At 33.9% G+C, this 27593-nt stretch overlaps 3 protein-coding genes across 3 annotated transcripts; all 3 read left to right on the top strand.

Moving 5' to 3' along the window:
- The first annotated feature begins 913 nt into the window (after positions 1 to 913).
- Positions 914 to 3813, top strand: LOC143621387 (uncharacterized). The gene is made up of 2 exons (XM_077092827.1): positions 914 to 2511; positions 3430 to 3813. Exons 1-2 carry the CDS (start codon positions 1162 to 1164, stop codon positions 3601 to 3603), a joined length of 1524 nt encoding a protein of 507 aa, XP_076948942.1. The 5' UTR covers positions 914 to 1161; the 3' UTR covers positions 3604 to 3813.
- A 3422-nt stretch (positions 3814 to 7235) lies between these two features.
- Positions 7236 to 15995, top strand: LOC143621386 (phospholipase D zeta 1-like). Its single transcript, XM_077092826.1, has 20 exons — positions 7236 to 7652; positions 8988 to 9089; positions 9173 to 9291; positions 9385 to 9526; positions 10502 to 10672; positions 11138 to 11311; positions 11402 to 11644; positions 11733 to 11849; positions 11947 to 12086; positions 12171 to 12320; positions 12932 to 13088; positions 13184 to 13651; positions 14156 to 14266; positions 14341 to 14487; positions 14553 to 14750; positions 14838 to 14939; positions 15020 to 15151; positions 15251 to 15316; positions 15407 to 15468; positions 15549 to 15995. Exons 1-20 carry the CDS (start codon positions 7428 to 7430, stop codon positions 15796 to 15798), a joined length of 3276 nt encoding a protein of 1091 aa, XP_076948941.1. The 5' UTR covers positions 7236 to 7427; the 3' UTR covers positions 15799 to 15995.
- Positions 15996 to 17884: 1889 nt separating this feature from the next.
- Positions 17885 to 19253, top strand: LOC143621352 (CST complex subunit TEN1-like). Its single transcript, XM_077092800.1, has 3 exons — positions 17885 to 18026; positions 18184 to 18334; positions 18865 to 19253. The coding sequence occupies exons 1-3, from the start codon at positions 17923 to 17925 to the stop codon at positions 18982 to 18984; spliced, it is 375 nt and encodes a 124-aa protein (XP_076948915.1). The 5' UTR covers positions 17885 to 17922; the 3' UTR covers positions 18985 to 19253.
- The last annotated feature ends 8340 nt before the right edge of the window (positions 19254 to 27593 follow it).

The raw sequence follows: 27593 nt of genomic DNA, 5'->3' as shown, positions 1-27593 counted from the left end.
CGGTAAAAAACGTAACTAAACAGGGATTCACCGATGTAACCTGTTTATGACACAAATGACCCGTTTACTTAACTGTGTTAAATGAGTTGATAGGTTTATACAACACGTTTAAACATTGTCTTATCAAATTACTGTAGATTTATAATAGTATAAATAATTAAATATATCAATATTAAATTTCCTTCCCAAATCTAGCAAGCTAAAGTTGTTAAGAAACTTATCAATAGTGATATCTGGCAACTTTTATTCTACTGTATTGAGTATTAACTTGGGTTTATTATTCTTAAACACTATTAGGTGAGTCGTGCCAATAATCATATTAAACATGTCATTCCATTCATGTTACATGTTATTAAATACCTTCTATTTGATCATGTAAAATGTGTCGTGCCACTCTTGTCATTGAACTAGTTAAATTATGTTAAGCGTTTCATGTCGTGTTATTCATGTTATTGAGCTAATTTTATTTAGTCATGTTAAATATGTTGTATGGTTTGCATATTAAAGATGCTTGTTTTAGTATATAAATAAACAACACGCTTATTCAACATGTTGCGCTAGCATTGAACTATCTTATTAAACTTGTCTTACTAACCTTGTTTGGTAATCGTAAATGTTACGATTACCAAACAAGGTTAGTAAGACATGTTACATTAATGATCTAACTTTAATATAAACACGTAATAGTAACAAGAAGCTAAAAAGAGGATGCAGTTAGAACACAAAAAGAATACAAAAACAACAACGTAATTACAAATTAACGATCTAACAGACTAATGGTCAATGAATGTGGGTTTTAAAGTCAAAGGGGGTAAAACTGTACTCACAAAGGACCATTTATTCAACTACCATATGACCAAATAGCAGTAGTCGGTGCACAGAGAAAGAATCCAACAATAATAATAATAATAATAATAAAAATCCATTTCTTTTCAAATCCATCAATCATCCTAGCTGGTAGGTATCCATCCATCCGGTGATCCATCAACCACAATTCCGTCGGTACACGGCGGCGCTGACGACAGTATCCACCAGGTACACCTTGTATTAATCCAGATCTTATTCGTCCTCCTTCGATCTGTTCATTCCAATTCCATTTCTTTAAACCTAAATATCCAGATCCTGTATACTTAAACCGAAATAATAATAAATAATAATACTATGAATTCGAACTACGGTAGATCAACTCAATCCGGATCTTTCGATTTCGATCTCGGACTCAATTCCAACCGATCAAAGCCTCTTAACGCTAATAACAATACTTACACGCAACCTAAACCTAATACGACGCCGTCTTGGCAACCGAATAATAATAATAATAAACCTTCATGGACCCACCAACCTGCTGCTCCCTCACTAAACGGACCTACATCTATGGTCGGAGATATCACCGGAAGAAGCTGGGCCTCGTCCACACCCACACCGCAGCGGACGTCCAATACTGCGGCTGCGAGTGTCGGTATTGCTGGTAAGAACGCCAATTTGTTTAGTGATTTGCTTGGATCGAATTTGGGGGCAAAGTCCAGTAATGTTCCTTTAAAGAATGCTGCACCGGTTTCGTCGCAGATGAGTACAAAAAGTGCTTATTCGATGGGCGGTATGGCGGATTCATTGCCGAAAACGGGTGGTACGGGTAACACTGGTGGCGGTTGGGGTTCTGGTTCGGGTTCTTCGCAAGGTTTTGGGAGTTTTAATAGTTATGGGAATAATCGGAATCAGAATCTTGGAGGTCCGGCGATGAAAAGTTCGAGTTCGAGTGGTACGGGTATTGGTATTGGAGGTAGTATGAATTCGAACAAGGATCCGTTTGGATCGTTAGTTGATTTCAGCTCTAAGCCAGCTGCTAGCATGAAAGCTGCGAACAAAACACCTGCACCGACATCATCAGGAGATGACGTGTTTGGCACCTTTCAGAATGCACCAAAACCTAGCGTCGGTTCTCAGTCTAAGTTTGATGATTTTGGTTTTGGCGGTATGCAAAGCCAACCCGCGGCTCAATCGAAAGTGGATGATTTTGGTTTTGGTGGTATGCAAAGTCAACCCGCGGTCCAATCAAAAGTGGATGATTTTGGTTTTGGTGGTATGCAAAGTCAGCCGCCGGTTCAATCGTCAGGAGTGAATGATTTTGATGCGTTATTCTCTTCGTCTTCGTCTTCAGCTGCTAATGCTTCTAAAGGTTCAGAAGCATTTGTAAACCAACAGTTTGCAGGGGCTGAGGATTGGGGATTTGAGGCTGAGATTGGCGGTGGAGGCGGTGATGTAGGCGGGACTACTGAGCTTGAAGGGCTTCCTCCGCCACCTGCAGGTGTCACATCTTCATCAGCGAAGGTTAAGGGAATGGATAATTACAAAGCAGGGCAGTATCCGGATGCCATTAAGTGGTTGTCTTGGGCTGTAATATTACTGGAAAAGGCGGGTGATAATGCTGGCACTATGGAAGTTTTATCATCACGGGCTTCGTGTTACAAAGAAGTTGGGGAGTACAAGAAGGCAGTTGCTGACTGTTCAAAGGTACATTTTTGCTATCATTTATTTATTAGGTTTTGTGATTTAGTATGTTAGTTGTCAAAGTTTAATAATGCATATTTGTTAAGGCACAAGATACACCCTTTTTATAGGCACGTATGTTTAAACGAACCAAATGCAAACGAACGGGGCGTGTTCATGTTGTATGTTTCACTTTAACCGAGCAAACTATCGAACATGAACACTTAATTGAAAAGGGTTTTCTTGTTCGTGTTTGTTCATTAAGAAAATGAACGTGGCCGTTTATGCTCGTTTGTTAACAGTATAAACGAACGAATATAACAGAACACAGATGAACGAACATACTCGAGCTAAAACCGATCAAAATTATATGTGACAACAGTATGTTAGGCCTAACAAGTTATAAAACAGACTATATTGTAATGGGCCTAAAAATATTTGTATGATTATATTAGCAAATGTAACTAACGAACTGAAACACACGTAAACTAACAAACTTAAATAAACGTAAACTAACAAACATTAATGAATGTAAACGAACGAACATAGACTGTCATAAATGAACGAACGTTCATGAACATAAATAAACGACAAGATATGTGCTCATATTTGTTCGTTTAACTAAATGAACCAAAAAATTTGTTCATGTTCGTTTGTTTATTACATAAAAGAACTTCCCGCTGAACGTTTACAAGCTTAGTTTTGAAAATTTCTCTTGTTGTAGATCACTGGTACTCTTTTGTTCTTTGATTTTTTTTTAATTTTAATTTTTATTTTTTGATAACATTTGGTATCGTAGTGAGCGATATACAACTTTGTTTCATGGGGTTTACACAAATTAATAATTGCATGGTGACCAATGGTCAACATTAAAGCTAGAAACAAATAAGGATACACCAAAATAGATAATCACAAATTAACCTCCTTATACATGTTATGTAGGTCCTTGAGCAAGACCGCAAAAATGTTGCGGTCCTTGTACAACGTGCACTTTTGTACGAGAGCATGGAGAAATATAAGCTTGGAGCTGAAGACTTGAGAACCGTTATGAACATTGATCCGGGAAACAGGGTTGCAAGAAGTACCATTCACCGCCTCACCAAATTGGCTGGCTAAGCATTAGCAAGGGTAAAAAAGTAAAAAACAAGTATTTTCACGCTCCCTTTCTTTTATTCGTGCTCAAGAGTTTCAATACTATACTTCTTTTTAATTTGAAAACACCGGCAATAATTATTAAACAGTTATGTGATGTTTTTGTATTTCTGGTCTCGTGTTGCATTGTTGTTGTCTGTTACTTGTATTGACTGTAAAATGACTGTTTCTTGCCACATTTTTTTTCCTTTTTTTTTAAATAGTTTTGTTCAAAATATACATTTTAATTTGTATTTACTCTTTGTTATGATTGTTACGCCTGCTAGCATATGACATCTTTATTCATGGGTGCTATTTGTGCATCTTTATTCATGGGAGCTATTTGTGCAGTCTGTGATGAACTAACTCTGTTTGCATGGACAAGCTAATGAAAAGTTACTAGCAATCATCATGTTTGAGTTTTGATTATATGATTGCACAACTCAATATGTAACAATAATGTTTGGCACAATCCGTGTGAAACTACACCAATTGCCATTTCCCCTAACTAAGTTAGTTTAGTGTTGGTATAATTGTCTTATTCATTATGGGCATCTTAGAAGTAGATACAAGAATTAAGCATAAGAATAACTCCATAACGTTCACATAAATTGTTACAAAATATTCAAATGTGTATCAAGAACGCCAAGAGTATGTAGGACGACTAAAATTGAACCCTATATCTGGTTGTGATCATGAGATGTTTTAACAGCTCATTGATGTGATCAAATGGTGAGAATCTTGGTTTTAAAAAAGCAGAGGGGATCGGTTTTAAAAGATACCAAGAAAAATTATACATGAAATATATGAAATGAAATGTTCTATTTGTTAATTGTTAAACACGAAAACCTACTTATAACATAACAAAAGTGGTTAAGCACAACAGCGCGTCCAAATAGAACGATTAGGTCGACTTGAGACTAAAAAGGTTAAGGATTAGGTTATATTGTGCTAATATTAATCCAAGAGGCTAAAATTAACCATACTGTTGTTTTGACTACTTTCCCAGAACCAAGAATTGTTTGACCAGACTGAAAAATTTTAACTAGGACAAGAGAAGCCTCGACTCAAGGTGAATCACTCTCCGTCGGTGAAGTGCTACTTCAGAGCGCTCTTGTAATCACGTTGCCTGTCAACCTCTAAAGCAATGCCTTGGTGACTCACTATTAGGCTCATTTTTTAAGACAATGTGTGTTGAAAGGTTATGAAATATGGATCCAGGATTACACGTGAGCATGAGGTCTCCTTTGGATTCTCTTAGTGGTCACGTTGTCACCGTTTAGCATACTCAGACCACCGTATATTTATGCCACCCCGGCGCAGATGTACGTTGGAGGCATAGTCTGCATTTTGTTATATGTTTCCTTTGTGGTATGAATACGATGAAAAATGTAAACTGTGGGTAGCTTACGCCTAATTTTTTTTCTTTCTCATCAAAGCTATTGTTAATATGCTACTCGCATCAAATTTGTCTCACAAAATTACCCTGTGACATGCATCATACTCAAAAGTAACATGCTTTTTGAAATTAATGATGCCAAAAAATGGTATGCAACTCATTTTGGATGCAAGCTATATAAGTACATCAACATCTAGACATCTAGTTGTGTATTAAACTCTAAAGACAATAATACTTGGTAGGTTCTTAGGTTGGATTATGTGACCAAGGCTATATTGGCATCAATTGAATGCATAGAAGATGAAGTTGAATGGCTTTATTTATATTACTCTTGATTCTTCTTATTTGTTAAATTAAAATTTTGCGCTACTGATTTATTTGAACATTTTCGAAGAGTAGCAAAAGTAAAAAGAACCTTGATTTAGGTTAGTTTGTTGATTGGTATTTATAAACGTATAAGATGGCTTAGCAATACATGCAAACCAAATAAAGAAAAATATAGTGATTTACATGAACAAATAATATATTGAGCGACATCAATGTTGTAAAAGTAGGTCTACAAGGCCGAGTACTCGCTAAAAGGTATGGTGCCGAGGGGAGTTCCTGTTTCCCGCCTAGTTACTAAAAACTGTTCAAAGGTGGTCAACATTAGTCAGAATCACATCTAATCGGTTAATTTGGGTCTATTTTCACTTAAAAAATACAACATAATTCGTATTTCTATAATATTAAAGAACGAATATCATTTTTTTAATTAATGATTAACATTTTTTAGAATAATTTAGTGTTTAAAAATGTATTTCTCTTATTTATATTGATATTCACTTATTTTGTTATAAATATTAGTAAACCTATGATATTTGAAATATATATATTACACAAAAATTAATTTTCTTTATATTTATCATGTCCGAGTACTCCCTGAGTACTTCGAGTACTCCCTCTAAGGGGGTCGGCCGCCTAAGGACCGCCTAGCGACTTTTGCAACATTGAGTGGCATATATGAATGTTTTTAATTATTTAAGAGTATAGCTTAACTAATTGGTAGTTCAAAACCTAACTGCTTCTGGTTGCTACCAAAATTATCATCGGTCAGTTGGGGATCAAGGTAACACCAAGTTAAACGGTTCATTTATCAGGAAAGATGTATCATAGTGTCCTACAACAAAAGGCGTGTGGCCAGTGGAGTTGTATACCACGTAACCTTAGAGAAAAGAAGTTTTATAGCTCTTCACATGTTAACTCTATACCATCGGCTTTGCAAGTTTGCTAATCAGGCTTTTAACCAATAGTCACATGCTAGATATGATGCACAATTCATTATCCACAAGATGTTATTATGTTGCTGAAAATTTGGCGCCCGCCATGATCTTAAGCATTAAATGTATGACATTAAATGTTTCGCTTAGTTGTCCCGATAACGTCAAGTCTAACTCACTATTATTACGTGTTTGTCTCCAATCTCCTTGCTTTGATCAAGGTCGAGTGATTAACGCACACCCTCGAGCTTGACACTCCAGACACTCCTTTCTCTGTTGTCCTTATCCCTTTTGCCTCATCCAAACATCATATGCCCACCTATGCAATTATCATATACAAGTTATTATAGATTATCAATTTCATTAACCACAAACAATTAGATTACACTAATAAAGTGGTGTGTAAAAGGAAAACAAGTTATCCCATCACTTTCAACGTGTAGTAATTTTAAAAAAAATAATATTAAATAATAACTAAGATATTTATTTCTGAAAACAATATATTCATTAGTCTTCACCAGCTTAGTTCCTACCCCTATCATTTAGTTTCAACGGCACCAAGTAATGATGAGAGATTAGGCGAGTAGGTGTCGTTCACCAGTTGAATCCTTGAACTGAACTAGCTTTATCTTACCGTACTGTCACGTATTCGGGCAATGTTCACGATCGTTGGTCTTAGATGAGAGTTTTTCCTAATTTGGAAGACGAGTATATCTCGATATGACGCTGACGTTAAAAAAATTTAGTCTTCCGTTCTTCACCATTCTATAACACGTGGGGATTAAAAAATTTAAAAAGTAAAAAAGTTTGGCCATCACGAGACGACCATGACATCCCTAAAGAAAAAAAAAACCGTTGTAACACAATTTCAATTTCAACCCGACCCGTTTCACAGTATTCGCCCCATAATAATAAATCCAAAATTTTCAAAGTAGCCTTGACAGATTTGTGATTTTGTTCCATTTACGTTACCTACCCATTCTATTTATTCTCTCTCATCAAACCAAAATTAATAACAACTTCATCTTCCACATCAATCCAACACAACTCATACACGTAACACCAAATTTTCATTCATTATTAATTAGCATCATATTGTTTCCAATTTTGATCGGAGTTGAGAGTATAATAATAATAATAATAATAATATTATGGCATCGGAGCAGTTAATATCAACGACTGGATCTCACTACGTCCAAATGCAATCTGAGCCGTCCAGGCTCTCATCCTTCTTCTCCTTCCATCAGAATCCGCCTGAGTCAACTCGAATATTCGATGAGTTACCCAAGGCTACAATTGTGCAGGTTTCGCGTCCCGATGCCGGTGATATTAGCCCTATGCTGCTCTCTTACACTATCGACTTTCAGTATAAACAGGTATATATATGTTTGTTAATTGTTATTGTAGCTTGTAGTTGTAATTGTGTTGATGATGATTATGTAGGCAAGTTAGGTTAACTGTTTGATTGAATACTGTTTGAGCATTTATGTTGTTAGTTAGGCAATTTATTTGAATTTATTGATATGAGATTTTTTTGAGGTGGTTAATGGTTGCTTTCAAAACCTAGGGTTTTTTTGTATGCGAAATTGATCAGTTTTGTTAGCAAGTTGTCCAAAGCATTGATGTCATGTTATTAGCTTTGATGTGGCCTGTATCAGTTTATGGTTGATCAAAATATAATTTAGAGTTAGATCCAAGTTACTAGGAATTAAATAGCATTATAGCAACACTTTGCTTAACAAACAAGTTAAAACGAATACTGCTAAAAAGTCTTCTTGATCAGTATGGTAAAATCAACTGGCATCTTTTGTAGTTATTGTGATTGAAAATTGTCATTGCAAGTAATGGCACCATTCAAACAACTAAAAGAGTATTGCCGTATTGGAACTTGACCTATAGTGAGATGTTGAAGACCAATTAAACTGTTGAGCTGATGTGGATTCTGGAATTTTATGTGAAAGAACTTAAATTTACCCTTGATATTATCAATGTCATGTGCTTTTATTTCATTCAAAGTTTTTGAATTAGCTTTAGAGTTCGAGGCATTGAACAAGCGGTATAGGAAAGAGTAATCTGGTAGGTTTTACTAGATTTTTATTGGAGTAAACATTGCTTAAGTTTATGGATGTTATCGTAGCACACTTAATTGAGCCTTTCTCTTACTTGGTTGCAGAGAGTTAGTTTTAGTTTTTTTTTTTTTTTTTGCAATTCCTAATTAATTACTAAATAGACTAAAACAACAATCCCTAAAACCAGATTGCACATACATGAATTTAGTTCTCGTGCATACATTTTTCTCTCTACCCATTCCTCTTCCATTATTTCTTGGATGAAACTTCAAAAGCAACCTGTAGACATCTACTAGAAACACTGCAACATGGTATAAGTACTTATGTTTACACTTGGAGGATCTTTAAGATTCAAAATACCGTCATATCTTCAAGTTATTCGGTATCTGATATGTAGAGTTGATTTTTCTTGGTAGTGCAAATGCTGCTCATTTATTTGTTGTCCCTTTATGTTATACATTTTTGTTTTTGAATTAGAAAATTTGGATAGCAAAAGTTGCATATAACTTCCAGATGCTAAGGTTTGGGACTGGATATTGCAACCATTCCAGTCTCTTTATATTACTACTCTTGTATTACAGGTCTACTCATTCATTATCCAGTTCACTTTTCACTGATTTACTCTGTTTGTGTACCCTGCAGTTCAAGTGGCAGTTAGTGAAGAAAGCTTCACACGTATTTTACTTACACTTTGCATTGAAGAAACGTGCCATTATTGAAGAAATTCATGAGAAACAAGAACAGGTTTGTCTATGAGTCTAGCTTACCATCAGCTTGTTTGCCTATTCTTGTTTGTTTTCTCATAACTGACAATATTTCTTATAAAGGTTAAAGAATGGCTTCAAAACCTAGGAATAGGGGACCACCCAGCAGTTGTGCATGATGATGATGATGAACCTGAGGACAATGTAACAACATTAAATAATGAGGGAAGTGTTAAAAAAAGGTGATTACTAAGTATCTAACTTTACAAGGGCTAGTGGAAGAATTTGTTCATGGCTATAATGATCATAGTTCTTACAGGTGATTTTTTGTTCAGAGATGTTCCATCAAGTGCAGCCCTACCAATGATACGACCAGCTCTTGGGAGACAACATTCTATTTCAGATAGAGCAAAAACCGCGATGCAGGAATACTTGAATCATTTTCTTGGGAACCTGGATATTGTGAATTCAAGAGAGGTAAAGTCGTTTTCACTTCTGTTACAGGTGGCTAAATGGGCGGGTCAAAAATGTAGTCTTGTATCGGTGGGTTGTCCAATACATAGGCTTGCAAATGAACTAAATGAACGGCTTTAACCAAACAAACGATCGAAACAGGGTTTTCATGTTCGTGTGCCATCGTTAAGAAAATTAAAGTGAACGTGTTATCTATGTTAGGTTCGTTAACAGTGTAAACGGAGGGTTCACAAACGTGAATGATAAAATATACTTGAAACTGATGAACTAACATAACTGACCTAAAATTAATTAAAAATAAATGTGAACGAGAATGTGTTGAGCCTAAAAAGGTTATTAGAACTAGACTAAACTGCAATGGGCCTAAAAGATTTAATGAATTTAATAATAAACGTAAACTAATGAACATAAACACATTTAAATGAACGAACGTAAACAAACATTCACGAACATAGATGAACGAACAAGACGTGTGTTCATATTTGTTTGTTTAACTAAATGAAGATAAATTTTGGTGTGCCCGTTTGTTTATTAAATAAACAAACTTCACGTTGAATGGTTCACGAAATCTGGTTCATTTACTGGCATACCAATGCAATCCCTAATTTTTAGTATTTTTTATAAATGATTTGTGTGCCAAATATGATCAAAAGTTAAAAGTTTTTAAATAATATTCTAATTTTTGAATAAAATGATATAGTAGTTTATGTAATAAAGTTACACTTTTGGCTACTTTTTTAGACCCATATACTTTTAACCTTTTTCTTAATTTTTTAAATTTATCCGTTTGATCCGTTAGAGGTAACATATAAATTGAATCAACCAAATAATTAAAAAAAGGTTGGAATTGTCATCTCTATTTCTGAGACTTCAATTATCCAGCCTGCGCGTATCTTCTTTTGATCAGCCTTCTTTTAGACTATTTGAAATACTGCTCTATCACCTTCTTACAATACATATGAATGCTTTTGTAAGCAGGTTTGCAAGTTTATGGGTGCTTCAAAGTTATCCTTTTGCCCAGAGTATGGCTCCAAGCTGAAAGAAGAATATGTATTAGTGAAGCATTTACCTAAAATTCCCGACAGGGAAAATGACAGACAATGTTCAGCTTGTCTTTGGTTCAATTGCTGTAATGACAGTTGGCAAAAGGTATCACCCCACTCATATTAGACTTTATAATTCACTAGGTTAGAAACCCATGCATTTCAAGGGTTGAATAAATCCAAACTGTTGTAAAGCAACAGTTTGTATGAAGATTTGTATGTTGGATGTCATTATCCATCGGTGAAATAAGAAATCGTGAAGATTAAAGAGTTATTAATAACAAATGATGAAGATTTAACATTAGAAAATTATATTTTAAGATAAGATATGATTGAAATTTTATGATTTAGTAAGTTTTAATAAAATATTAGAATAAATTTGGGATATTTAATTATTTAAAATTATCATTTTGTAATTGGAGAGAGAGAGAGTTGTTTAATAAATGAGAGAGGCGGGAAACAAAAATCAAGACTTCACTAGAAGTTGACATGTAGCAACCCAAGTTACTCATTTATAATAAGATGTGCTCTTGATAACAAATTTCTTTATAATATTTTCAAATGCTTGCAGGTATGGGCTGTATTGAAACCCGGATTCTTAGCCCTGCTAAAAGATCCATTTGATGCTGAGCCATTAGACATAATTGTCTTTGATGTTCTATCTCCTTCAGATGGGAATGGAGAAGGTCGTGTATCATTAGCTAAAGAAACAAACGAACATAATCCCTTACGACATTCTTTTCTGGCAAGTATAGCATAAATGTTGATAATTTAACATACATTAGCATGGTATCTAATAAATAAGTAAATGATATTATCATGGAATTGGCAATAGGTATCATGTGGAAGCCGAAGCATAACAATAAGAAGTAGAAACAAAACAAAAGTAAGAGACTGGGTTGCAGCAATTAATGATGCTGGACTCAGACCACCTGAGGGCTGGTGTTATCCTCACCGGTTCGGTTCATTTGCTCCACCTCGTGGTCTAACTGATGATGGCAGCCAGGCTCAGTGGTTCGTTGATGGTCGAGCAGCTTTTGATGCAATTGCTAAAGCAATTGAAGGTGCAAAATCAGAGGTTTGTTACTTTGTTCCTCATTCATATATCCTGATTAATGCATATTCTTTGTGATTAAATATATCCTTGATGGTTATTAATTATGCAGATATTTATTTGTGGGTGGTGGTTATGTCCTGAATTGTATTTGAGACGTCCGTTTCAAGCCCATGCTTCATCTCGCCTTGATGCTTTACTTGAGGCAAAAGCCAAACAGGGTATTCAGGTTGGTCGTTTTATTAAAGTATGAATTACATTGATGATGAAAAGAATCAACTTTTTTATTCACTCAGCATGTTTTGTTGGTATACATTTGACTGCAGATTTACATTCTCATGTATAAAGAGCTTGCACTTGCACTGAAAATTAATAGTGTGTATAGTAAGAAAAAGCTGGTTGCTATCCATGAAAATGTCCGAGTTTTACGTTTTCCTGACCATTTTTCTAGTGGTGTGTATCTATGGTAAGTAATCTCTTATTTTACATGTGTATTTCTTGATTTTTGTATTCTTTATAACTGTTTTCGTTTATTTATTGTAATATGTAGGTCCCACCATGAGAAATTGGTCATTGTTGATAATGATGTTTGCTTCATTGGTGGACTTGATCTTTGCTTTGGTCGCTATGATACATCTGAACACAAAGTGGGAGATGATCCTGCTATGTTTTGGCCTGGAAAAGACTATTACAACCCCAGGTATTTTATTATATTACCACTGTGGTACTATGTCCCACTAGTTACTAGTTACAATATTTTGACTTACAAACGATCTAACAATCATTCTTGAAGAAATGAGCGTGTCTGTGTTAACGTGTTCGTTTATGTTCATTTGTTTACAGTATAAAAGACGGTTCGCAAACGTAAATGGACAAACATAACTGTACATAGATGAACGGACATAGCTGAGCTAAAACCAATTAAAAGGTTATTAAAACTAGACTAAATTGTAATGAACCTAATATGAATATATTAACAAGCGTAAATGAACGAACTTAAACTAACGAACATAAATGAATTTAAAAGAACTGAACGAACATAAGTGAACGAATGGGACGTGTTCATGTCCGTTTGTTTAAAAATGTACCGAAAAATTTGTTCATTTTCGTTCGTTTATTAAATAACCGAACATAAACAAACTTCCTATTGAACGGTTCACTAAAGGTTAAGTTCGACTTCGTTTACAGGCCTAGTTGTTCCAACTTTCTAGTTTTTCCTAACACCATTTTGCATGCATAAGAGTAGAAAATCATATCATTTAATTAAGTCATGACATGTGGAATCACTCAATTTTTATCCAAATGTTACAGGGAATCTGAACCAAATTCATGGGAAGATACAATGAAGGATGAGCTGGACCGTAAAAAATACCCTCGTATGCCATGGCATGATGTCCATTGTGCCTTATGGGGCCCACCGTGTCGTGATGTTGCTCGGCACTTTGTTCAACGTTGGAATTATGCAAAGGTTTTTGCTTTTAGTTTTACCTCATATTGACAGCTGTACAGCCAAAGTTAAAGCATTATTGGAATCTTATATTTATATCAATTTTATTCTTTCAGAGAAACAAAGCTCCTAACGAGCAAGGTATTCCACTACTCATGCCTCAACAGCACATGGTTATCCCACATTACATGGGCAATAATAATATTGAACCCGAGCATGAAGATTCAACACTTATGGGCCCTGTACACAGCAGACGAAATTCTTCTTCCTCTGCATCTTCTGAAGATATCCCATTGCTAATCCCTCAAGAAGCTGATGGAGTGGAAGCTCCTAATGCTAACGGGTCAAATCATGCTCAAGCGAGTAGGACTTCTAGGGCTCCTTTTTCTTTCAGAAAATCAAAAGTTGAACCTTTAGTTCCAGATATGCCAATGAGAGATTTCGTGGATGAAAGACACACGTTGAATCTTGAGCATATGAAATCTACAGATAAAGAATGGTGGGAGAATCAGGAGCGTGGTAACCTGGTTGTTTCTGCAGATGAATCAGGACAAGTTGGTCCTCGTGTTGCATGTCGTTGTCAGGTTAGCTTAAATTCTTTTTTTTTTCTTAAAAAACTTGTAATTGTGGCTTGTTTATATAAGTTTGTGATTAGAGGTGGAAATATGGGTAGTTCGGGCAGGTTGGGTACCATGTCAAAATGGGTTAGGGTTGACTTGTGATAATATTTTCATCCGTTTTTTTTAAGTTATTGAAGAACTTATGTGTAATTATGATTACAAAAACAATATATCACAATAATAATCCAAGTCTTTAAATACAACGGATTTGGAGGTTGTATGCATTACAAAATACAAATAGTCTTTGTGCCTGTTTGACCAGATTGAAGCGTGTTGTATGCTGAATTTGCAACATGCTGTCTTTTTAAATGCCTAGGCGGCTATGCATCATTTTCTTTGGAAATGCCTGCTTAATGTTAATCTGTTTACCTTTCGAACAAAAGTTTTCAGTTTTTTTAATGATGATTATTATTATAATGATTATTATCATTATTATTATTATTTTAGATTATGATTTTCCCATTTTAGGTTGTAAGGAGTGTGAGTCAATGGTCAGCTGGAACAAGTCAAGTTGAAGAGAGCATTCATAATTCTTATTGTTCCCTTATTGAGAAAGCTGAACACTTTGTGTACATCGAGGTACATTTATATATTCTTTATTAAAGCTTCTCATTTTACATTTTGCTGATTTATTAAAAACATTTTTTTTCCAGAACCAATTCTTTATCTCGGGTCTTTCTGGAGACGAGATCATACGAAACCGTGTTTTGGAATCCATATACAGACGTATCATTAGAGCATATCACGAAAAAAAACATTTTAGGGTCATTATTGTTATACCACTCTTACCTGGCTTCCAGGTGAGTCAAGTTGGTTTTTTACAGAAAATTTGGGTTTTCAGATTTGTCATAGTTTAGTTTTACAGGGTGGTCTAGATGATGTGGGGGCCGCATCTGTAAGAGCCATAATGCATTGGCAATACCGAACAATATCAAGAGGAAACAGTTCTATATTACACAATCTCGCTGAGCTGCTCGGTTCCCGAGTTCATGATTACATATCTTTCTATGGCCTTAGGGCTTATGGTAGACTTTCAGATAATGGTCTTGTTGCATCCAGTCCGGTATAATATTCTAAATGAGTTATAACTTCCATTTTAGTTCAACTTCAAGATCATAGTTAATTAACTGTTATCCTGTTTATAACACAGGTGTATGTGCATAGTAAAGTTATGATAATCGATGACAACACAGTCTTAGTTGGATCTGCTAATATTAACGATAGGAGTTTGCTTGGATTACGAGATTCCGAGGTAAATTATTTATTTCAATTTATCATCACACATATTTTCAAAATTAATATTGATATAAAAATTTGATCGTTTGACCACAGATTGGAGTACTTATCGAAGATAAGGAATTTGTTAAATCTTCAATGGGAGGAAATACATGGAAAGCTGGAAAATTTGCCTTGAGTCTTCGCCTTTCACTATGGTCTGAACACCTCGGTCTTCATAATACAGAGGTTTGCTTATTTATATATTTATTTATTTTATGCAGTTACATTAATAAATGAATGGTGGTTTAAAATCTGAAACCATATGTTTATTTTGTTCTTTTGCAGGTTAACAAAATTGCTGACCCGGTGATTGATTCCACCTACAAAGATATATGGATGGCAACCGCAAGGGTAAAGATCATCCTAAATCCAAATGATGTTTTACATAAAAATTGAAATCATTAGTTTTTAACCATCAAGCATTTGGTTTATTATTGACAGACAAATACCATGATATTCCAAGATGTCTTCTCTTGCATCCCTAATGATCTTATACATTCCAGGTAAAACCACATTTTCTTTCTTTATTTTTTTAATCTGGTGTTATTGGGTGTAATATTTAGTTCCAAAATCCAAAATGCAGAGCATCTTTAAGGCAATGTGTGAGTGAGAGAAAGGCGAAACTCGGGCATACGACAATTGATTTAGGAATCGCCCCGAAGAATCTTGAATACTATGAAGACGGGAATGTGAAGGGGATTGATCCGATGGATAGATTACAAGCGGTGAAGGGGCATTTGGTTTCTTTCCCTACAGATTTCATGTTGAAAGAAGATTTAAGACCCATGTTTAAAGAAAGCGAGTATTATGCATCGCCTCAAGTTTTTCACTGAATTTGATAGCATAACATTCATCAGTGGGATTTCAGTTTCAGGGGTCAAAATCGTAAATATTTACACCAGAAAGTGCGCACCAATAGTACCTAAAAAACAAAAACATAATCTTCATTCATATTTGTTGTATATCTTAACTATTCATGGCGAGTTGCAGCTAGCAACATGAACCGTTGACATTCCGTTGTGAGCTGGCTCAGAATGGCTCACCAGATCTTGAACTAGATCCAACATCCAAGTGGGTTCAAATGAAGGGAATCGATTCTTTTTGGTTATAGTTGATGCTGCAACTCTTATAAAACTCAATGTTTACATTGAACCATTCGTATATATAAAACTCTCTCGGCATTCATTATTATATTTTTATTTTAATTACATTTTGAATTTATAATTTGCATGGAACAGTAAAACTGTGTAATTATGAAAAGTGATGGGACTTAGTGTGGCAAGGACTGACTTGGTATCCCTAATATGGACAGACAGTGGAAACCTGTTGATTAAAAACCAATGTCAATCGCCTGATTCGTTCTTAGTTCTTAGAAGACATGGAGATTAGGAAGGGCTATTTTGTTTAGTATTCTGACCGACTGAATGAAAGCTATTAAGTAGATAGAAGATAGGTTTAGGTTTTTCGAATTCTTAATCAGTCATATATCTACAAACATGGCATGGGGATCCATTGACATGTCGTGCGAGAAAGATCATGGATCTAGACAAATACCTTGATTCCCAACCATGTGATATGTGGCTGGCTATATAACTGACCTAAGTGTGGAGAGTTGGTTTGTGGACTAGAAGTGGTGGGAGTTAAAACAATTGTCGGAGCCTATTAAACCCCTCATTGTTAAATGGAGTCTGTTATTGAAAAACCATGCGGCTATGGTTATCGCACATTTGGAACTAAAAGTAGGACTTGGCAATCTAGGAGAGAACCATGGCACATTTGGAACTAAAAGTAGGACTTGGCAATCTAGGAGAGAACCTTGGCTAAAGTAACATGAAAAACAACTTCTTGGTGAACAATATGGTGGATCTGTGTCTTGAACAATGCGTTAACAGTAATTCGTGAACATGGGAAAACATGCTCTGGAGAAGAAAAGTGAAAACTGAGATTAATAGTGAAAACGCGTTTGAAATGAAACCACAACGACCATTGGCTAGGTTTTATGTCATCCCATAACATATGAGTGGGAAACCGTAATTCTGGACAAGAACTTACACGGGAAACCTGTTATAAGCGAACTATAAAGACCTAAAGTAACAAGTTACCACTCTAAAGTTTATGTTTGTTTTTGTAAAAATATAATAGTGAGGACCAGTTTTACCAATTTAGATAGAGAACTGGTTAGTTGTTATTCTATTTGTATTACTAACAATCTTGTCTAATGAATTGGGTACCTAAGAGTTTGACGAATTTCATCTCTGTTTTTTAATTTCATTTAGCTATCAAAACCTGAAACACGGATTCGAGTCTTAGCTTTGATACCACGTAACGGAAAGAAAAAATGCTACTCTTCGAAACTCTGTAACATCTAAATGGGGTTGTAATATTTTTTTAATCACAACTAAGCTCTTATTATTATTAGGTGGCATGAACAAATTTATTTATAAAATATTTCCATTTGCAAATAAAATAAACATATCCAAAACCACATACGGTTAACAGGTCGGGTCGGGTCGGGTCGGGTGGGGTGCGTCATCATACTAATATAAGCATTGCTATCAAGGAGTTGGAGTTTGCCCTAATTAATTCATCACATTCAAATTCAAATTCAAATTCCAAAATCACCGGTAACTCTCGCATTTCATTCATATATACAGGAATTAAATTTGATTCTAATTTAACCACCCGCTTCATTTGATTGTTAATACATGTTAAATGGTCAAATATTTGCTTTAATTGTTGATTTAACAACCCTAATTAACTACTTGTTTTTAACCAACTTCTCCATCATCAAACCACTATATTTTTACAACGTATAAGTCTCGTACAGGGCTATATGAAATACACAAACTTACAGAATCTGTGCCCATACGAGTCGTATCTCATGCCTTATATAAAACAGAAAGCCTCATGATTCTTACAGTACTGTTATTTTTTGTGCATTGTTAGTTAGGGCCTCAATGACATCACCTAATGTGCCCTCCGGTTCCCTGGTTATTTTACAACAACTTAACTCGTCTTCGCCGCACTTCAAGCAAGGGGCATCCCTTAGAGTTACTGGAAAGTCAGTAAATTCTTTTCATTCATATGTTATGCATTCAAAGGAAACTTTAAATTATCAATAATGATAATTATAACAATAATAATAATAATAATAATAATAATAATAATCATGTAAGATTTATTTTTTAGTTGTCTGATTATTGTTTTTGTGACTTTAGGTTACAAGAATACAATGTAGAGACCGCCATTGCTGTAATTGCTGATGGAGGTGCCACCTTGGCAGTCGACACACAACATTTGAGACTTAATCTTCGAGTCGGTTCTCTTTACCAGTTCATTGGAGAACTCTCCATTCAACCAAGTAATGAGGTACGTGGTCTCGTTTTATTTATGTTCATGAAGTTTGTTTGCATTCATTCATTCAAATTCGTATATGTTCGTTCGTTTACGTTTTATTTATGTTGCTAGTTTACATTTGTTTAAGTTCGTTTGTTTATATATCTATTAAATTGTTTAGGCACATTACAACTTAGTCTATTTAATGACATTAAAATATCATTCATTACAGTTTGGTCGAGTTTTTATAAGTTTTTAGGCCCAACAGATTGATGTTCACGTTTACTTTTAATTGGTGGTTGCTAAGTTATGTTCGTTTATCTATTTTCAATTAAGGTCGTGAGTCGTTTGTATACTATTAATGAACAAATGTAGACAAACGCATACGCATTCATTTTCTTAATAAACGAATACAAATAAGAAAACCTTATTCGTTAATTGTTCGTGTTCGATCGTTTGTTCGCTTAAAGTTAAACGAACGAACGCGAACGTGTCTGATTTGTATTCTTTCGGTTCGTTTAAAAGCCTGCTTATAACCATTGGCTCGTGTATTTTTATTTCAGGGGATATTGAAAGCAAGAGTGGGTAGAAATGTAGATGGGATGGACCTTAACTTGTATCAACAGTCTTTGATGTTGTTAAGACAGTTTCAATCTGACCAAAGCAGTCATTTCAATGGATAATCTGAGTTTGTGATGAACATGTTTATTCTGAAAATTGAAAGCTGCAATATTTCTTTTTCAAGAAAGTTTTCATCTTACATTGTACGTTCTTGAACTTATTTATCTTTTGTTTTATGCTTATATCAAATGCATAGAAATTATTGCTATGATGATAGTGCAATGTTGTCCTTGACAACACCAAGCAACTTGTGTGGTACTTAAAGTTGAGTGATGCTTGATATTTCATATCCATCAAACAGAAAGTCTGTCTTTTGACTTTGCATTCAACTCTAATTTTGTAACTATAGCAAATTGCTACATTGTTTTTTTTTTCATTAAATACTTGTATATTTATTATTATCCATAATAATTAAATTTAGAGGATTGATTTTTGTCAATAATAATATTTTTAAGTGTCTATTGAAACGTACTTCAAATGTTTGATATGCATACAATTTTATACGTACAAAATGTAAATGCATACCATTTTTCTACGCCAAATTGTTTTTGTATTGAACGAGAGAATGATACATGTTATTAGTTGTTGATTGTGCGTCGTGTAACTGTGTTTCTTTTTCTTCCACTATATACGGCTAAAGTACAGGATATGTGCATGGAATGGGGTTGAAAATCTAGACATCACAAAACATTAGTGTAGTTTGGGTCAATATATGGCCTATTGCCCTTTGTGCTCACAGCTAACTGCAAACAAGTAGATGGGATGGACCTTAATTTGTACCAGCAGTCTCTGAAGTTGTTAACACAGTTTCCAATCAACAAGCAGGAAACTTTTTCACCAAAAGCAAATACCCTAAACAATATATACATGCAAAACTATCGATTTTTCACTTGGTTCATTAATTTTTACCAAATCCAGAAGCTTTAGCAATTGCATCAGACAAAATGCGAGCTGTTCGATCGCATCAAAAACTGAGATTGCAAAGAGAGGTACGTGAGGATCACTGGGAACATACACCAATTGGAGATTGAAGTGAATAGGAGTAGAAGTTATGGATGAGAACAATTGGAATTGATGTTATATCTCCCAAATGCAATCATATTAATATATACATGAATGCAACTGTTTTTCGTCTTTGGGCAAAGACAATAATCTTTTGAACCGTGAACACATACACCTAAAACTTACTCTTAAAATCCAGATGCCACTAAACATGATAGGGACCGATTGAGATGGTCAATCTCACGTTTTAGCCTTTTGTAGCAGGCAAACATTCCCAAGAATTTAGAGAAGTGAACAAGACATTGCTACCAATTTTCTATATTTTTCATTACTTTTAAGTCTAATCAAGCAAACCTTTCCATAGGCTAAACAAAGTAAACGATAAACAACTTAAACATGGATATAAAACATGGGATCATGGACTACTGAAGCTAATAATATGGAACATGCATGCAACAGTGGAGAACGTGAGCTTGAGGGTGACGTGGAGGAGGCCAAGTGATAACGCACGTATCTAATCCAAAAGAGCAAAGGCATGCGAAATCGATAATGCCTTTTGCATTTAAAAGTTAAATTATTTCAAATTAGAAATCAAAATATGATGTACCCAAAACCATACGAGTTCATGGGTTGGACTGGACGTAGTTCGCTTGATTTATCTATTTATGTTTGTACCGAGTATAGTCTTTGAAGTAGTTAAGACAATTTCAATCTAACCAAAACATTCATTTCAAAGGATAATATAAATCTGTGATGAACACTGTAAATTGAAATTTTCAATAGTCTTATACTCTTATTCAAATAAGTTTTCGCGTTATATATATATATAGTTATTTTTTATTTTTAATTTTGTTGTATACTTATATTGTGGACGTTTAACCGGTAATCTAGCATACCTGAGATGGAATCTTTGGATGTGAATCCAGTTCTTCAACGCATAAATTTTCCACTTAGGAAATCAAATCACATATAGAAGATGTAAAGCTTTTTCTATACATAGTACTAGTAGGGTTGGCCCTCATCTAATCCGTATACCTTTCCACCTATGTTAAATGTCATGGTTCACTAAATACAAACTTTATAACTTGGTATACCTTATAAAGTTTATTGAACTGTCACATTGACATACTATTTTTACTTACTTATCTTTTGTTTTATGCTCACATCAATGCATAATTATTGTTTCTGTGGTTCTTTCCTTGACAAGACCAAGCAACTTGTGTCATACAAATATTTCATATTTGTATGATTGTATCAAAACAAAATGGATTTAATGCCATCAAAAAGTTTTCATCCGTCTTTTGACTTTATATCCAACTCTGATTTTGTGACTATCGAAAATTGCTACACTATTTTTATTTTTTTTTCATTATAATACTTATATGTGTTAAACATCTAACTATCTATATAGTTGTCTACCATAAAATCGTAAGTGTCGCTCTCAGGTTGTTCTCCCCATTCTCTAGAGCCACCAGATTGCTTGATTTATAAATAGAGGCTTCTCATGCATTTGACCCGAATTCGCGGGTATGAGTCTCACCAAACCCGGATAGTCTTTAAATGGGCTATAACATCTCATTGATTTGTAAAACTATTTCATAAGCAAACAATAATTTTCATTGACCATGGGTCTTACCAAACCCGAATAACCCTTAAACGGGTTATAACATTTCATTTATTTGTGAAATAACCCTTTAATTATCAAAGAATAATTTTCACGGGTTATATGTATTATCAAACTCTAATAGCCCTCAAATGGGTTATAAGATCCCATTTATTGATAAACACTTTTATTATCAAACCCAAATTTAATTTATATGTTTTACATGTTCTTCGTTGTTGGTCTATCATCTCCATCGTCGGATAACTTCTAATACTACCCACGATCGTCAACTACATCAACGCCTCTTTTTTCATTAGACAAACATTTGTGTTCATGTTTGTACATTTAAAAAAATCAACATGCTCGTGTCCGTTTATGCATGTTCGTTAAAAATCTATAAAACCTAAACATCTCAATTGATAAAACCCAAATGTTAAAAAATATAATAACAAACTAATATATATGTATTAAATTAAAACAAAACTACCTTAAAAAATAAAATAATCATCATAAACTAGCAAAACGATTAAAAACAAAACTTTAAATAAACTCCCGTGACACGAGAGGATTAAACTAGTTGTAAATATATTCCTTCATCTATGATCTATTATAAATAATATTTGTTAAGTACATGCATCTTAACATGTTTTTTAGAACGAAAATTCACACGTTCTCTAACTCTAATGTGAATTAACTAATTTCATAGAACTAGAATCCTTATCATTAGAAAGACGAAGTTTTATTTCAACACATATAACTGCTAGACCAAAGACTCTTTAGTTCAACTAATCGTTTGATGAAGAATTCTAAAATTACTTGAGTTTTCGTATATGATTTCTTTACCGATATTTTAAACTAAATCAAATTAAAGAAGAAAAGAGAAGAGAACATAAATAAGACATAGTAAGCAGAAATTATTTTAGTATATGTGCATATAAATATTATTTATTTAAGAGGGTTATAAAAAAACATGTTCTTTTACAAGAACACGTTAAACAATGTCTATTAGTCTCTATTTAAATTGAAATAAATCAAACAAATTACATTTGTATATAAAACATACACATGTATTGACTACACATAACTTACACATAAGCAAACAATTTAAATTTGAAAAAACATACGAAAAAATTAATTTGACGATTTGTTATCTACAAAACTAACACATTTTAAGAAGTTTAAAATCTTAAATAATATGAATAATTAATTAAAATTTTTTTTTAACGATATAAGATTGTTTCCTAATGTTCTCGTAATAATTTAATGTTTTATAACAAAATTTACCTTGTATATCACGTAAAAGAAATTAAAACTATTGTCTTGCCTTTTCAATTTTAATAGGTTGTTTGGTAGTATTTTAATGACTTCATTAAAAAACTGCTTCTAAATCAGTCAGTATTAACTATTAAGTGTGCTTTGTTTACCAGAATGACGTCTCTGAATCGGTTAACACACTGTCACACCCTCAAAATCCACTAACGGAGTTTTACCGTCAGAGGGTGTGAACTAACAGGATCGGAATCATTAGTTATAATCAAACCATAAAAACGTTTAAATGAAAATAAGTGCGGAAGCGTAAAAACCAAAAGACAAAAGTTACGTCATGCAGGACGACTTAAAAACCCAAGTAATAATAGTTAAAAACATGTTTGCATATCAGAATGTTCAAAAACCATGCATGATCCTATACCGCGCGCCCGCCTCGGCTACCTGAGAATAACATACTAAAAGTGTCAACACGAGGTTGGTGAGTTCACAAGTTTATGTAAAATAAAGTGTTTAGCGTTTTGCGTTCAGCGTTTTGCGTTTACCAGATAGTGTTAAATCAATTATATATCGATAGGTAGCTAGCCTATACAACAAGTTTTACTAAGTGTTCGACACCGAAGCTGACTGTTTATCAAGTGCCTTGCCACCAGGTCATCCAGACCATGGTATGTGTTAGCCAAAATTACACCCGCTCGACCTCCAGTCGAGTTTAGCGTTGGGTGGGGTTTGTCAAACCCAGTAGTACTACTCAACAGTGACTCGCTATTATCCAAATATTAACCGGTTCGATGTGTAGGACTTCAATTGTTTCGTTTGCCACTTAGCCTTTACAAGTGATATATAATTTACTAACAAAATCTTAAATGCGTTTTCGGAGTATGTTATCTCCCCTAAGTGAAAAGCGTTTAAAACAGTTTAAAGGGGTAAGTGAAACTCACTGTTTGCGAAGAATTCCCAAAATAAATCACCAAGTGATGCGCGTCACAGAAAACTCTCTCTAGCGTTCTAAAACAACAAGGAGATTTTCTAAGTATCGGAACTAATATCGAGTCTCTAGACCCGGCACATAATTCCTAAGCACAAGATACGTTTCGTGTTTGTTTGTGAATCGTGTGTGACTTAACAAGTACATTTGTGATACGATACATGTGTGAACAATTATTTACGTGTCATGTATTAATAATGTACATCACTAGCAACTATTCCCCGCAGGGGCAATTTGGTCAAAACACCACAATTATATAGCAAGTATTCCCCGCAGGGGCAATTTGGTCAAAACATAACAATTAACTAGCAATTATCATGTTTCATGCATTTTCACAAAATTCAGCAGCTAGTTTCACCGAGACAGAAATTCTACTTGAAAGATTGTACTATTCCACCGATCATAGCATCTCAATTAATTTACCAAAAATCATCACAAAAGCATACATGTATTAGGTTTCCAGAACATATTTTATTTTATTTTTATTCCACATAGGTTTATCACAATGATCAAAACATTACAGCAAACTCATAACAGTCAAATTCATGCGCAACAAAATGTTATTTGAAATTCCCGTTAAACGAAACATCCAACAAATGCAAGACCACTTGGGTTAGGTTCCTAACTCAACAAGTCAACTTCCAGAAGTGGAACCAACCCAATTGGTCTCGTGGTTCATGAGATATAACATTTACAAAACAACCTAACCGCAGGTCTAACAACTCAGCTTTGCACAACATTTTTGTAAAATCATAAAGGTTAACTTTTACACGTCCAAAAATTGCAAATTTATATTCTTTAGAAACTAGACTCAACCTAGTTTACTTTAGTATCAATAATCTCAACCAATTTTCACATTTACACCCAGATACAGTCAATTGAACATCAACAACACAATCTGTCCAGAAACTGTTTGCAACAAAACTCAACATATTAACCATCAATAGACCACAATTCATTCATATAACATTCTAGACACCATAACCACTATCCATGCATATCAATTACACCATACATACATGGTTAGGGTTTTATTTGATCTCAAAATCAAAGACACAACAATTAACATGTAATAATATCAATTCTAGCTATCAAATCATCATCAATACATCATCAAATCAAACGAATCATATGAACACATTATATGAAGATTTTCGGAATCTAGGGTTTGTAATTAACCCATTAAAAATCGAAATTAAGTATAAAGGATGCATAGGATAGTCGTTTATACCTTCCTAGCACCTTAATCTTCGATCAAACTTGAACAATCTTGATTGTATGTGTGTGTATGAAGGTCGACGGCTGCCAAAGGGATGAGAGGGAGGGCCGATCGGTTTTGGGAGAAGAGAAAGAGTGTTAGGGTTTTAGGTTTATGTTATTATTTATAATAACATGTTATACTTTAGTCCCTCAACTTCCAAATGTTACTTTTCTAGCCTAAATAACTAGTTCTAGCACATTGAGTTAACGTTTATATAATGTTATCACATAACACATAAGTCTAACACATAATTATCACATAATTATTGTTTTGACGTTTTTCGTTTATTCACCAATTGTTTGCGTCAACTCGTTTGCGTTTCGGTGCAATTCCCGAAAGACTACACATGTAGTAGTTGTCAAGCGTCATTTAAACCCTAGTTTAAATGTAGTGAGGTGTGCGTTATAGATTCAATGATCTTTAAGTTTGAATTAACGGAGTTGAGTTAACGGAGTTAACCTGAAATTGACGAATGTCACACACACCTCTTAAGTCTTAACCATTAAACTTTAAAATTATGTTAAATAGAAATTTTACTCATTTGTTCCTTCATATGAGTTAATAACCCTTACTTTGTCCTAAATCAGTCAGCATTAAGTGCGTTTTGTTTACCATAATGACATCTTTGAATCGGTTAGCAAACCTCTTGACCATTAAACTTTAAAATTATGTTAAATATAAATTTTACTCATTTGTTCTTTCATATGAGTTCATAACGCTTACTTTGTCACTGTATCCTCGGCCCACCACCACCTCCTTTGCCACCAATCACCACCACATTGGTGAATTGAGCACCGACTCAAAAAGAGTCTTAATCATTCAAACATTTTACTGGTTTAACACTTACTGGTATATAGAATGCTATACAACCCTTAGTGTTTTATAATAATACATAATAATACTTTACCTAATTTTTTCTGATCAATATAAAAAATTCATCGTAATCATTTCCATGCATATTTAATTGTATCAAGATAAGACATATTTAATATCGTATGCATCATTATCTGTATAATAAAAAAAATCATAAAAGTGTTGAATTCGATTATTTTATTCACGCTTCTATCATTAAAAATGATGAGACAATGAAGAAAAGGAATGCCCTTGTCCATGACGGGGTTCCCATATATCTATCGGGTTTGATGGAGGAAATAAAAGTTTTGGGGTTTCTTGGGTCAAGAATAGGGGTAAGATGAAGAGTCTTACTTGGGAGAATTGGTGTCGGTTTAAAGTGTAAAGTTGAGTGGTTTTGTATTTGGGTGTTTTTTTCTTGTTTGGTATCTTGGTGTTGTATTTTTCTAGCTTCTTGCTAGTTCTATATATTAATCTTTGTTGGTCGTTCAAAAAAAAAAAAAAAAAAAAACATAATGACCAACTACTAACAAGAAAGGCAGGGATCTCCGCAAAGCACGGAGGAACCATCACAAGAACCCCAAAAACAAACTTATGTCATGACGTTCTTACACCAATTATACAAGCAACTCGTAGGGCTCTTACACTTATTCTTATTCCATAAGAAGCCCAATAATATCACAAATAATCTCTTCTATTTTAACCTCTTGACTTTCGTAAAGCTTCTCGTTTTTCTTCTTTCAAATCCACTTATTAGCAACAATCAAAATACTTTAAAAGCTCCTCTTCTCTTTCTCATCAGACCTTAAACTGAAATGCAAATTGAAAATGTCTTCCACTAAAACAAAAATAATGAACATTGATCAAACATATAAAAATACTTTTTGGTAGTAAATATAGACAGTTGACCTTTAGCTTTAGCTTTGCGTGAAATGAAATTTAGCTAGCCCTTGTAGTTTATAGTATTTAACCATAAGTCCTATATGTTGAGAAATCTTGCAAGAAAGTTGTATAAGATTATTCTTTCTTTATGCAATGATATTATTGTCAATCTAGAAAAGTAAACTCTCATTTTCGTTTAAATAGTTTGGTCAATTTTATGTAAATCTTGTTTTAGTCCTCGCTATCCTTATAGTTTTAATTAAAACATGTCATTTCCATCCATTTCATTAACCATAGATAAGGGGTATTGGTATTTTTTTTAATGTACAATTTTCTAAACATGTACAAGTTGTATTGAAAATAACAACTGTATATCAATGTTTTTCTATGTATCTCTTTCTTTATCTCGACAACATAACCACAGCCTGATCGTCACAAGCAACATCGAAAATATGTAAATTATTCCTTTTATAGATATTCCCAACAACTATAATGTCTTTATGTGGACAAAAATGTTCGATAATCCAATAATCCGAGGTCATGTAGATTCCTTTAACTTTAATATCTTAGTTATTATCACTCCATTTCTTTCTAACTATCTTTTAGAAAACTAGCATAAGCTCTTTTTAAATACTTGTTTCTAGTGAACTGTTCCATGCATATAACTAATACCAAAGATAATACATTTCATTTCAAATGAATCAAACGTGCTAAAAGTAATTTAATGTATTATTGTTTTAATATTCATAACATCTTAAATTAATATTTGTTAGCACTTAATTATAGTTAATAGATTAATAAACGTGTACGATTCCAA

The sequence above is a fragment of the Bidens hawaiensis genome, unplaced genomic scaffold, assembly GCF_021521415.1.
Source record: "Bidens hawaiensis isolate Kalapana, Puna unplaced genomic scaffold, B.hawaiensis_p1.1 tig00002839_1, whole genome shotgun sequence".
Classification (NCBI taxonomy): Eukaryota; Viridiplantae; Streptophyta; class Magnoliopsida; order Asterales; family Asteraceae; genus Bidens; species Bidens hawaiensis.
Note: the sequence above shows the minus strand (reverse complement) of the source record. Positions and strands in the feature narration are given on the sequence as shown.